Here is a 14,202-nt window from a genome sequence, read left to right on the forward strand (position 1 = left end):
CCCTGACCAGGAATTGAACCCATGACCTCTTGGTGCATGGGACGATGCTCAATCCACAAAAGCCACCCTGGCTGGGCTTCACATTTTTTTCTGAAAGATGAAGTATTATTACTAAATTCCAACTATTAAAGTTGAAATATGAAAGCATTTCCAATGCATTAGTATATAAAGATCTTTTAAAATCAATTATAGAGTCTATTGTTTTGATACAAGAGAAATTTTTATTAAAAGTACACATAAATATTTCAATGAACCCCCAGCAAAGAAATATTTTCTGAAGTAAATGTTCACTACATTATAGTTACATGTTATAGAAATAAGTAAAAATAACATTCAGTTCCCACTAAATTAAAAATTTTTTTGTTGTAGAATGTCCTATCTTTAGTAACAGATCAGGATGACAACTTTTCTGTAAAGGGCTAAACAGTATATATTTTTAGGCTGTCATTACAGCATGAAAACAGCTATAACAATATTAAATGAAGGGCCATGGCTGTGTTTCAATAAAACTTTAAGAACACTAAAATTTGAATTTCCTACTTTTTGTATCACTAATATTATTCTTTAAAAAAAAATTTTTTTTTATTAATCCTCACCTGAGGATATATTTTTCCCATTTATCTTCAGATAGAGTGGGAGGGAGAGACATTGACGTGAGAGAGACACACCAATTGGTTGCCTCCCACACAATCCCAACCAGGGCCAGGGACTGAACTGCAACCAAGGTATGTGCCCTTGACCAGAATCGAACCCATGACTCTTTAGTCTGTGGATTGACGCTCTAACTGCTGAGCCAAACAGGCCAGGGCCTTTTATTTTTTATTTTTTTTATTTTTTTTTAATCCTCACCCGAGGACTCTCTTCCATTTTTTGTTCAGGTCGAGTGGGAGGGAGAGAGAGGAACAGAGAGAGAGAGAGAAACATCGATGTGAAAGGGACACATCGAGTGGCTGCCACCCGCACAACCGACCAGGGCCGGGGACAAACTACAACCGAGGTACATGCCCTTAGCGGGAACCAAACCCGGGTCTCTCAGGACCGCAGGCCGACGCTCTAACCGCTGAGCCAAACCGGCCAGGGCAGGCCAGGGCCTTTTAAAAAAGTTTTTTTAATTAGTTTTTTTAAGGTTTTTTTTTTTAATCCTCACCCAAGGATATTTTCCCATTTTTTTATTGAGAGAGAGGAAGAGAGAGAGAGAAACATCGATGTAAAAGGGACACATTGAGTGGCTGCCATCCGCACTACCCAACCAGCAACCGAAGTACATGCCCCTAGTGGGAACCAAACCCAGGTCTCTCTGGACCGCAGGCCGATGCTCTAACTGCTGAGCCAAATGGGCCAGGACAAAAGTTGTTTTTTTTTTGGTACGTGTCCCTAGTGAGAACTAAACCCAGGACTCTCTGGTCTGCAGGCCGACACTCCAACCGTTGAGCCAAACAGCGTAGTTTTTTTTTTTTAAAGTACATTTAAAAAAATCTTATAGAACATTATATCTGTTTTAGTTCATTTTATTTTTCAAATTTTTTTTTCTTTATTGATTTTATAGAGAGAGGGTAAGAGGAGGAGAGAAAGAGAGAGAGAGAGAGAGAGAGAAACATCAACGAGAAAGAACATTGACTGGCTGCCTCCTGCATGTTTCCCACTGGGGATTTGGCTCACAACCTGGGCATGTGCCCTGACTAGGAATCAAACTGGTGACCTCTTGGTGCACGGAGTCAATGCTCAACCACTGAGGTACACCGGACAGGCTGTTTTAAAAAAATTATAAATGTAAAACAGGCAGCTGGCCATATTTGGCCCATGGACCATATTTTATCACTAACATAAATTATCTTTAATTGCTTGAAATGTTCATATTAAAACACAGCTCTAAAATGTATCTTGGGCCCTGGCTGGTTTGAGTCAGCAGTTAGAGCATTGGCCCACAGATCAAAGAGTCATGGGTTGGATTCCAGTTCGGGGCATGTACCTTGGTTGTGGTTAGATCCCTGACCCTGGTTGGAGTTGTGCGGGAGGCAACCAGTTGATGTGTCTCTCTCTCTCCCTCCTTCCCTGGCACTTTATCTGGAAATCAATGGAAAAATATCCTCAGGTGAAGATTAAAAAAAATGTAACTTGGCATTCAGATTTGACACTGCATCAGAAAAAGGTATCAGTGAAAAAAAACTGATTAAATCTGAATAAATCCTGCAGTTTAGTTAATTATACTATACCAATATAAATTTCTGTTTTAATACACATACAATGGCTACATTAAGATGTTTACATAAGGGGAAACTGTGGTGATTATAAAAAAACTCTTCTGTAAATCTAAAATTATTTCAAAGTAAATAGTTAAAAAATAAAATAATCACTCACAAATATACTCTATAAATATCAGCATTGTCTAAGAGAACATTCTATGATAATGTGTGTGTTCAGTATCTGTACAGTCCAACCCTAGCCGGTTTGGCTTAGCGGTTGGAGACTCAGCCTGTGGACCAGAGAGTCCCCAGGTTCAGTTCCCGCTAGAGGCACATACCAAAAATATATCTGTATAGTCCAATATGGTAGCCACTAGAGAGATATGCTTATTAAGCAGTTAAAATATGGCCAGCTTAGAGTCACTGAGGAAAACAGTATGGAGGATCCTCAAACAATTGAAAACAGAACTACCATATAAATCCAGCAATTACATTTATGGAAATGTATCCAAAGGAAACAAATAAAAACCAACTCAAAAATGTATCTGCAATACCATTGTTCATAGCAGCATTATTTACAATAGCCAAGACATGGAAACAACCTAAGTGTCCATTTAGCAGATAAATGAATAAAGAGGTTGTGGTATGTTTATATTGGAATATTAGTCAGCCATAAAAAAGAAAATCCTGCCATATTTTACTACATAGGTGGACCTTAAGGGAATTATGCAAAGTGAAATGAGTCAGAGAGAGAAAGACAAATACCGTGCATCTCACTTATACGTGTAATTTTTTTTTTAAATTTAAAAATAAACTCAAAAAAAAGAGATTCAATTTGGAGGGGACGGGGAATGGAGGAAGGTGGTCACAGGTACAAACTTCCAGTATAGGATAAATAAGTACTAGGAATGTAACATACAACATGATGATTGTAGTTAACTTTGGTGCTGTTAAGAGAGTAAATAAAAGTTGTTAAGAGAGTAAAACCTAAGAGCTCTCATCACAAAGAAAACGAAAGTTTTTTTGCTTTTGCTTTTTATTGTACCTATAGGAAATGATGTACATTAAGCTTACAGAAGAAATCCATTCACAATATATATAAGTCAGACCATTATGCTATACATCTTAAACTTAAAGTAAAAAGAAATATGGCCAACTTGACTAAAATAAATCTTCAATTTTACTTAACTTTAATTTAAATAGCATATATGGTTAGTGGCTACCCTATTAAACTATGTACCTGTATATTTTTCTCATTATTTTAAAAATAAAATAAAATTTTAAAATTCTTTTGTTAATTATATTTTACTTGAAATAAAAGCAAACTTTTGATGGCATTACCTTATTAAATTAAAACATGAGCGACTTTACTTAGAGAAAAAAAAAATACCTGATAAATTTATCTATGGAAAATTCAAAATAAAATCCAACGTACTTCTAAAAAGTTTAACACTTGAGTTAAATGAATGTAACAATCTCTGTCCATCTGGCCCAGAGCAAAAATATTAGAAAAGGACTACGAGTTTTCATATTACTTGTGTAAATGAGCAGGTACAGAATGTCAGAAAATACAAACTTACCTGAGGGACTTGGAGCAGGTCTCTGTAATGGTGGTCTAAAACCTGGAGCTTTGGAAGTATCAGACTGATGTAAAGGATCTGAATTTGGCAAATATGAGGATTTTCCTGATAACATAGATTCTGGTGTTGACTGAGATGAAACAACAGATCCTCCCCAGAAGGCATGAGCAGAAGTAGGACTGTTTTCAAACAATGTGCTAAAGGGCCCAAATGGCAAGGGTGCACTGAAATTGGGAGCAATAGGCTTATTTGCTGGATGTACTGAATTTTGACAAGCACTTTGTGTACTTAAGGTTGAAGGTAGCTGAACAGAAGAGGGAACACTGTGAGGTCTTTTAATGTGATTGACACTGAGGACTGCAACAGATGAATTTTGCACTGGAGCTGGATTCTTGTGAGGGGCAGTTGTGCCATGAGAGGATGGTCTAATAGCAGGGGTTTCCATTTTAGGAGGAGGCTGGGAGCATCCCATTTGCATCTGAGGCATAGGGTAAGTCACTGGGGCAGTAGAAGGCACTGCCACTGGAGCAGAACTTGTTGTTGCTAAAGGAGGAACAGTCATTCTAACTTCCAAGGGAGGAACCTGAGACTGCTGAAGAGGTGGTCTTGGCTCCTGAGAAACAGATCCTGGAGGTTGTTGCTGAGTAGAATGAACTGATGAACTCCCAGAAGAACTGTTGCTGTTTGAAGGTCTACTATTTGCTGTTTCTACTACTGGTGGACTACCTGCTTCTTGTTCAGAGGAAGATGCCCCTTTATTTGGAGATGCTGTACCACAATCCAAAGGGCTATTTCTAGAAACCCCTCCTGGCTGGGCTGGTGGTGATGGGGAAGATGGGGATGATACTGGGTAGTGTTCTTTGGCAGTAGGCATGGGATATGTGGCATTTGTTGGTGCAGTGTTGTTGTTGCTTGCTGTGGTTGTGACTGTTGTGGTGGTGGCATTGGATGTCTTCACAACCGTGACAAAAAGCTGCCTTCTGACGGAAGGTGAACTTGGACTGCCATTTGTAGATGTACCAGGCACCGTTGAAGCTGATGAACTGGTTGTAGTTGTTGGACTTGAAGTTAAAGAACCTGCTGAATTCACCTGAGAACCACTGCTATTCTGATTGCTATGGCGAGGCACCATGTGAGGCTTAGGCGAGTTAGTAGCTCTGGCAGGGCTCAAAGGCCTGACAGGAAAAGGACCCCAAGTGGATTGAGCTGGTGGAAAAGTACCTCCAAAGTGGGTCATGGGCAACCTTGGTGGACGGATCTGCTGGAAAGTCTGAGCAGCAAGCAAAGCATGTGCAAACTGTGGAGGAGGATATGCTAATGGAAGAGAAACTGGAAAACCAGGCCTCACATTATTCACTGGGTTCTTAATGGTTTTGTGAGTAGATGCAGAAGAAATTGCAGGCACAGTGAGTGCTGTGGCAGTTTGAGATGTTGATGACAAAGCTACAGTCGTCATTTTTATTCCCATTAAGGAACTGTTAGCAGCAGTGGTGGTAGGCGCTGATGACCCTATTTTGGAATTTGCTGAGGAGCTTTTCAAACGATTCTTTGGAATAAGCTCATCAATTTCTTTGTCTGGATCCTTGATCAGAGCATTGATCAACTGAGTTGCTTGTCTTGTTGATTCAGTGCCACCCCTGTAAGATGACAAAAAAAAAATTAGGTCTATTTTTTAATATGTACAGCTTAAATTTATTCATGTGTGTATATATACATACACACAGAGAACAATAACTAACTCTTGAGGTATTTTGCAAATAGAGATATAAACTGTCCTGACATGCCACTATATTTTCCAAAGGAATAGTGATCTGTTTTCCAGAAATTCATTTTACTATTGTTTCCTTAGATTAAGAAATAATTTTCCTACTATAAAATACATTACACTTAGAAAAACCACTGTACTTAAATAAGCCTATTTAATCTATGTTTCTGGAAAGTTAAACAGTTGATCTGTACTAAAAGCAATACAAGTAAACAAAGAAAATAATACAACTAAGAAAATAGTATTTTATTTTAAATTCTGTACCTAATATGACCCCATCTATGACATATTTATTAGTAGTTTCTCTATTAGTAAAACAATTATAATTCCTCTAGAATGATGTCTCAAAATGAGAGGAATCCTGATAATACCAACACTGGTCATAAAGTCAAACCCTAGTGTTCAATCTTCAGGAAAATACTTGCTTGTAAGGAAAGCCTTACTGGAACCCTAAAAGGGAAATTACTTAATTTCTTAAAATATCATCTTTATTTTAAGGTTATTCAGGCACAGACATACTCGATTCAAGACAAATATCTACTTCAAGTTTAAACCTATTATTAAGCTCATATTCTAAGGACACAATCTCAGAATAACAAAGCTCAAATGCTAATTAAAAAAAAACCTACTGTTTAAAAGTGTGAGAGATCTATTTCTTCTTAAAAGTCTCAGAATAAATTTTAAGAATATCATATGAACAATTTAAGGAAAAGATCATCTAAAGCTTTGCCACACACGCACACAAAATGTCTTTAAAGCCCTTTGAAATACTTCACATGAACATATAAGTCAGGGAAAAAAACAGTAAAGGTCATCTTCTCCAACTCCCATTTTTAAAAATTATGCAGTTAGATACAAAGTTCCATTGAAAATGCAAATGCTTGTATTTCATTAAACTATAGTGTAATAAAACACAAAGAAAGAGAACATAAGAAACAAAGTTTTGCCTTATAGTTATAATCCGGTCTCCTGTCTTGTCTTTCTGCTTATCAATATCTATGTGTGCACCCGTGAACTCCCGAATAGCATTAATATTACAGCCTCCTCTTCCAATCACTCTGGATATCACAGTTGATGGAACAGATACTTTCTTTGACCTGTTTAAAAGTTGCAAAGGTAAATTAAGACAAATTATTAGTCTCAGTGGTTGTGATTAAACTAAGAGAGGGTATTACTAAAATGTTTCTGAAAATACAGAATAAATTATCGTTGAATAAGCATCTTCTATCTATTCTCACTCTAGGTGATAAAAGGCAGCTAGGAATGACAGAAAAAAGGAAGAAAGGAGAGGGAGAGGGAGAAGTGAGGGAGAGAAAAGAGAAAGAGAGAGAGAGAGAAAGCTTTATCATGGCTTTACATCTCATTACCAAAGACTGTTTTGTTAGCTTTCATCTTTCATAAATATCTGTAAAGTACATACTATGTACACATGCACTGTGCTAATACAAATAAAATAGCAAAAAAGAGAGACATGGATTCCAGCTCACATGTATATTGACTATGTAGACACCAAGTTAGAGAACTATAATACCATGCTATGAGTGTTTGAATAGAATATACTAAATAAACAGTGGTTGGAGCATCTAATCCAGCCCAAGGAGTCAAGAATGGTTTCTTGTGGGTGCATTTGGGTGACTGATTCACATTCTTCCTTTTATCGTCTAATATATAACTGAAAAGATATTAAAAATGGATTCCCTGCATTCCTCTGGAGGCACTAAAATTATCCAGATATGGAAACTTTCTAAAAGGATGTTCAGTAGTGTGAGAAAAAAAAAAAAAAAAAAAAAGCCTACTGGAACTGCTAAAAAGCAAAACACATCTAACACTTGCAAAATTACAATTTTAAACATTCAGATTCAGAAAAGGTATATACAAATTTCTGGTAAGTATAAATTAAAGAATACTTCTATAAGAAATACAGTATAATTTTCAATAAAGGGAGTAAGTCAATTATGCTTTAATAAACAATTACTTAGAATCATTGATTAAATACTAAATTAAAATGCAATATTTTAAAAGGTATTATCCCTGTCCTTTTACACACATAACTAAATTACTGGATAAATCCTTTCTCCCTAAAGAGAATAATAATGAGTCAGTGATTATTTTCAAGTAAGTTAGAGATGCCTTTACATATATCAATATAAAATGCATATAGAAAAATTGAATTACCTTACTTCTGTATAGAGAGTACCCTGATATTGTGATTTCACTTACTTCGATAGTGTATGTGAATAGATTAGTGTGTATGTGTGGGACAAAGAGAGAGAGAGAAAGACAGCTTTTGTTTCAAATACTCAAAAGTTTAACTTTTGATGAAATTTCTGGGCAGTTCTTTATTTTTTTTATTTATTTTTTTTATTTTATCCTCACCCGAGGATATTTTTCCATTTTTTGTACAGATAGAGTGGGAGGGAGAGAGAGGAAGGGAGAGAGAGAGAGAAACATCGATGTGAATGGACACATCGAGTGGCTGCCACCCGCACGACCAACCAGGGCCGGGGACAAACTACAGCCGAAGTATGTGCCCTTAGCGGGAACCGAACCCGGGTCTCTCCGGACCGCAGGCCGAAGCTCTAACCGCTGAACCAAACTGGCCAGGGCTGGGCAGTTCTTTAAAATAGGTTATCAGAGCCCGGCTGGTGTGGCTCAGTGGCTGAGCATCAACCCGTGCACTAGGGGGTTGCCAGTTTGATTCCCGGTCAGGGCACATGCCCAGGTTGTGGGCCACATCCCCAGTGGGGGGCATGCAGGAGACGGCTAATCGATGTTCTCTCTCATTAATGTTTCTATCTCTCTCTCCTTCTCCCTTCCTCCCTCTCTAAAAATCAATTAAGAAAAATAATTTTAAAAAATAATTTTAAAAAAATAGGTTTTATCAGAGATTTATAACAAATCACATCCTTTCTGGATATGTACCACCTTTTATAGTTTCAGAAATACTATCTGAATTTTTGAATCATATTAGTTAAAAAAATCCCAAGCAAAATATAATAGAGTACTATTTTAGTTCTAAAATCCTTCAAATAAAGGTTTTCTATAATTTAAAGATCAGAATAGTTTAAAACCAATATTTATTCATTCTCCAAATTCTACAAGCATGCAATAGACATTAAATGGCCTCTAAGATTACAAATATGGACAAAATACAATCTATCACCTTGAAATTAGTTCTCTCTTGCCCAGCCGGTGTGGCTCAATGGCTGAGCATCAACCCATACACCAAGAGGTTGCTGGTTAGATTCCCGGTCAGGGCACATGCCCAGGTTGTGGGCCAAATCCCCAGTGGGGGACTTGCAGGAGGCAGCCAATCGATGTTCTCTCTCACCGATGTCTCTAACTCTCTCTCTAAAATAATCAATAAAGAAAAAAAAATTTTTTAGAAAAAGAAAGAAAAAAGTATATTTTATTTATTTATTTACAGATGTTTCTCCTTTTTTACCCCATTGGCACTCCCCCTCCCATCCCCCCATGTCCATTGGTTATGCATACATGCATATAAGTTCTGTGGTTTATCTCTTCCCACCCCCGATCCCCAAAAATATATTTTTTAAAGAAATTAGTTCTATACCAAATACCAGTACCTATAAATATCAAGCAGATATCAGTCATCTTTTTATGTAAAAGGCTCCCAATTTTAAGAATATTAACATATCCTTTTTTGTTTTCTCCATCTAAAATATGATATAGGCTGTCTCTGTTAGCTAGATTAAGCCTGGGGCCACCGCAGTTGGTAAACTTTGGAATACTTGGAGGAATTTAATTAAGGTAATGAACCACACTTCACTATTAAATAGAACACATTAAAAAACTAAGAAAAACAATCAAGTAAACAATTACTCACCTTCTTACAACTTCTTTCCATCCTTCTTCCCTCTTTTGTCCTCGCTTAGGACTCGCTACTGTTAATTTACCATTTGGAGAGGAAAGGGGAGATGGACCCGATTTTGTGCAAGTGGACAGAGAATTGCTGGTCACTTCACTGACAGTCTCTGACAATCTTTAACAGAGGGAAGAAATGTACACTAAATATAGAGCAGACGTAGAATTTTTAGCTGATAAAAGCAATCTATTACATCATTTAATGCTTTATTTTAAGAATAAATATGGTGACAAAATGAGGAGCTTACTTTTTCACTTTTCAATACTTAGCATAATGTGAAATGACAACATTTAAAAAGATAGTTTCTACAGAACTATATGCCAATAAATTGGACAGTCTGGAAGAAATGAATTAATTCCTAGAAACATACAATCTTCCAAAACTGGATCAGGAAGAATCAGAGCATCTGAACAGACAGAGTACAACTAGTGAAACTGAAGCAGTAAAAAAAAAAAACTCCTAACAAACCAAAGTCCTGGACCAGATGGCTTCATAGGTGAATTTTACCAAACGTTAAAAGAAGAACTAATACCTAACCTTCTCAAATTACTCCAAAAATTCAAGCTCATTTTACGAGGTGAGCATTATCCTAATTCCAAAACTAGACAAAGACACTGCAAAGCAAGAGAATTATAGGTCAATATCCCTGATGAACATACATGCTAAAATCCTCAGCAATATTAGCAAACTGGACTCAGCAACACATTAAAAAGATCATACACCATGATCAGGTGGGATTTGTTCTGGAGATGTAAGGCTGGTAAAATATCCACAAATCACTCAACGTGACACACCATATAAACAAAATGAAGGATGAAACCACATGATCATATCAATTGATGCAGAAAAAGCATTTGATAAAATCCAGCACCCAGTTATGATAAAATCTCTCAGCAAAGTGGGAATAGAGGGCACAGACCTCAATGTAATAAACGCCATATACGTCAAATCTACAGCCAACATCATACATACTCAATGGACAAAAACTACAAGACAGGGATATCCACTTTCACCAATCTTATTCAACATAGTACTGGAAGTGCTAGCCACAGCAATCAGACAAGAAGAAATAAAAGGCACCCAAATTGTAAAGGAAGTAAAACTGTCATTATTTGCAGATGCCATGATACTGTATATATAGGACCCTCAAGATTCCACCAAAAAACTACAAGAACTGATAAATTCAGTAAAGTAGTAAGATACAAAATTAATTTCCAGATATCAACAGTATTTTTATTTTAAATTTTTTTATTTTTCATGTTTTTATTGATTCAATCCACTAAGCCACACTGGCCAGGCTTCAACTGTATTTTTACACACCAATAATGAACTATCAGAAAACTAAAACATTCTCATTCACAATTGCTTCAAAAAGAATAAAATACCTAAGAATAAATTTAAGCAAGATGTGAAAGACATGTACTCAGAAAATTATAAGACAATGAAGAAAGAAATTAAAGATACAAATAAATGGAAGCATATACCGTGTTCATGGATAGGGAAAATTAACATCATTAAAATGTCCATACTACCCAAAGCAATCTCTAGATTCAATGCAATTCCTATCAAAATACCAATGGCAGCCTGGCCAGCGTGGATTTAGTGTTGTCCCATGGACTGAGAGGTCCGATTCAATTTCTGGTGAGGGCATATGCCTGGGTTGCAGGTTCGATCCCCAGTCGGGGGGGCGTGCAGGAGGCAGCTGATCGATTTCTCTCTTTCACATCGATGTTTCTATCTCTCTCTCCTCTCCTCTCTCTAAGAAGTTAATAAAGACATATTAAAATAAACAAAAACAAAAACCAGAAACAAAATAACCAAAGGCGTATTTCACAGAACTAGAACAAATATTCCTAAAATTTATATGGAACCATAGAAGACCCTAAACAGCAATCTTGAGAAAGAAGAACAAAGTTGGAGGAATCACACTACCTAATATCAAACTGCACTACAAAGGCACAGTAATCAAAACAGCATGGTACTGGTGTAAAAACAGACATAAACATATATTAATAAAACGGAATAGAGAGCTCAGAAATAAACCCATGCCTTTATAGTCAATTAATATTTAACAAAGGAGTCAAAAACATACAATGGGGTAAAGATCATCTATTCAATAAATGGTATTGGAAATACTGCACAGATACTTGCAAAGAAATGAAACAAGACCACCTTCTTACACCATACACACAAATAAACTAAAAATAGATTATTAAAGACTTAAATGTTAGACTTAAAACCATAAAAATGCTAGAAGAAAACATAAGCAGTAAAATCTTGGACATGTATCACAGCAATATTTTTTCTGATATGTCTCCTAAGGCAAGGAAAGCAAAAGAAAAATTAACAAATGGAACTAGATCAAACTAAGATTTTTGCACAGCAAAGAAAACCATCAACAAAACAAAAAGATAACCCACTGAATAGAAGAACATGCTCACCAATACATCTGATAAAGGGTTAATATCCAAAATTTATAAACAACTTATAAAACTCAACACTCAAAAACCAATAATCCAATTAAAAATTGGGCAAAGGATCTGGATAGACACTTCTCCAAAAAGGACATGCAGAAGGCAGACATGAAAATATACTAAAGGTCATTAATCATTAGAGAAATGCAAATTAAAACCACAACGGTGTATCACCTCACTCCTGTTAGAAAAGCCATCAGTAATAAACCAATCAATAACAAGTGTTGGCCAGGATGTAAAAAAAACAAAAGAACCCTGGCCCTGGCCAGTTTGGCTCAGTGGTTAGAGCGTCGGCCTGCGGTACAGAGAGACCCGGGTTCGGTTCCCGCTAAGGGCACGTACCTCGGTTGCAGTTTGTCCCCGGCCCTGGTTGGTCGTGTGGGTGGCAGCCACTCGATGTGTCCCTTCACATCAATGTTTCTCTCTCTCTCTCTCTCTCTCCCTCTCTCTCCTTCCCGCTCTGTCTGAACAAAAAATGCAAAAATGTCCTCGGGTGAGGATAAAAAAAAAAAAAAAAAAGAACCCTGGGCACTGTTAGTAGGAATACAGACTGGTGCATCCACTGTGAAAAGCTGTATAAAGTTACTTCAAAAAATTAAAAATGGAACTACCTTAAGACCCAGCAATTCCACTTCTGGGAATTTATCTGAAGAAACCTAAAACACTAACTCAAAAGAATATATGCACCCCTATGTTCACTGCAGCATTATTTACAATAACCAAGATCTGGAAGCAGATCTCGTGTCCATCAGTAGGTAAGTGCATAAAAAAGCTGTGGTATATTTACTCAATGGAATACTACTTGGCCATAAAAAAGAAGAAAATCTTACCCTCTACAAAAGGATGGATGAACCTGGCGAACATTATGCTAAGTGAAATAAGCCAGTCAGAGAAAGATACTACCATATAAATCTCACTCATATGTGGAATTCTAATGAACAAAATGAAACCCATCAAGAGAAAGCAGGCTGACAGCTGTTGAGGGTTGGGGAGGGGTAGAGGGATTGAGAAAAAAAAAAAAAGAGAGAGAGAGAAAAAACTAAAAATATATATTAAAAAGATGATATCTGAGTTAAAATTTAGCAGAGTTTAATCACAGCAATAAACACTGAGAATACATAATCAATGCTTTCCATGGGCTAAATTAAACACCCAAAATGAGTAAATTACATAGTAAAAATGATTTTATCTCTTATTAAGACAAAATCTAAAGAGTAGTTTATTCTTCAAATAAAATTTGCCTTTTTATCACAAAGGCAAATTCTTTTTTTTTTTTAATCCTCACCCAAGGACATTTTTCCATTTTTTGTTCAGATAGAGCGGGAGGGAGAGAGAGAGAGAAACATCAACGTGAAAGGAACACATCGAGTGGCTGCCACCCGCACGACCAACCAGGGCCGGGGACAAACTGCAACCGAGGTACATGCCCTTAGCGGGAACCGAACCCGGGTCTCTCTGTACTGCAGGCCGACGCTCCAACCACTGAGCCAAACCGGCCAGGGCTCAAAGGCAAATTCTTGTTCTGCCACTCTTTATGACTGCTTTATCAAAAAAATTCAGCAACAAAGCATTTCATGGTGATACTATAAATTGTAAAAGTAAAAATTGGAACTAACTTTATTGAAGTCTTGCCAGAAACAGATTTTCTCTCCTCCTTTGGAAATGTAACCAGAACTGATGGCTGTTTCTTGTTGGTCACAGTGGTAGTGACCACAGCAGGCGAATGATTGTCACTCTTTCGGCTGCTATTGCTGTTACTGCTTTCATCACTGCAGCTGGAAATCCTCATGTTATCACTGTCCCCACTCTCGCTGGTACTGCTGCTTTTTGACTCCCCTCCGTTCACCTTCTCTGGCTGACTGTATGAGATTGGTAGTGGATCATCAAATATAATTTGAACGTTTTCTGAAGAAATTTTATTTTTCCTGTTTTTCCTCTTTGAACTGGTTGTAGTTATGGTATTATTTCTTTTACCATGGGAACCTGCCAAAGTTGTCCAGGTTGCAGATATACCTATAGTAGTAGTGGTTGTGGCACTTGGAGGCTCTGTCAAGACTTCAGGCTCATCTGTAAAAGTAGCAATAATGAATTAGCAAATTCTACGAATTCTTAGAATATATTTTGCTTTAAGCACATCAAAAAAAAAAAAGAAAACCAGTTTACTTTGCTACTATTAGATATAAAGTCATCAGTCATTTCAGCATTCATTAATATGAGATGGATATGACTGATCTATTCTCCGCCCCTACATCCTAAACAACGCATAGTAGGCACTGGCAAGAAATTATTTTGGAGACAATCTTGTAAACACAAA

General features: G+C 36.9%; 1 protein-coding gene across 18 annotated transcripts in view; it reads right to left on the reverse strand.

Annotated features, from left to right (window-relative positions):
• Window positions 1–14,202, reverse strand: part of ANKRD17 (ankyrin repeat domain 17) — a 193,160-nt gene that overhangs the window by 17,897 nt on the left and 161,061 nt on the right. For all 18 annotated transcript variants that reach the window (XM_036271035.1, XM_036271043.1, XM_036271051.1 and 15 more), the window contains 4 exons: window positions 13,505–13,955; window positions 9,376–9,531; window positions 6,476–6,625; window positions 3,764–5,400 (listed from right to left, as the gene is read on the reverse strand). In XM_036271035.1, coding sequence (XP_036126928.1) covers window positions 3,764–5,400; window positions 6,476–6,625; window positions 9,376–9,531; window positions 13,505–13,955 — 2,394 coding nt within the window. The remainder of the gene's footprint in view (window positions 1–3,763; window positions 5,401–6,475; window positions 6,626–9,375; window positions 9,532–13,504; window positions 13,956–14,202) is intronic.

This window comes from Molossus molossus, unplaced genomic scaffold, assembly GCF_014108415.1.
Source record: "Molossus molossus isolate mMolMol1 unplaced genomic scaffold, mMolMol1.p scaffold_m16_p_1, whole genome shotgun sequence".
NCBI classification, from domain to species: Eukaryota; Metazoa; Chordata; class Mammalia; order Chiroptera; family Molossidae; genus Molossus; species Molossus molossus.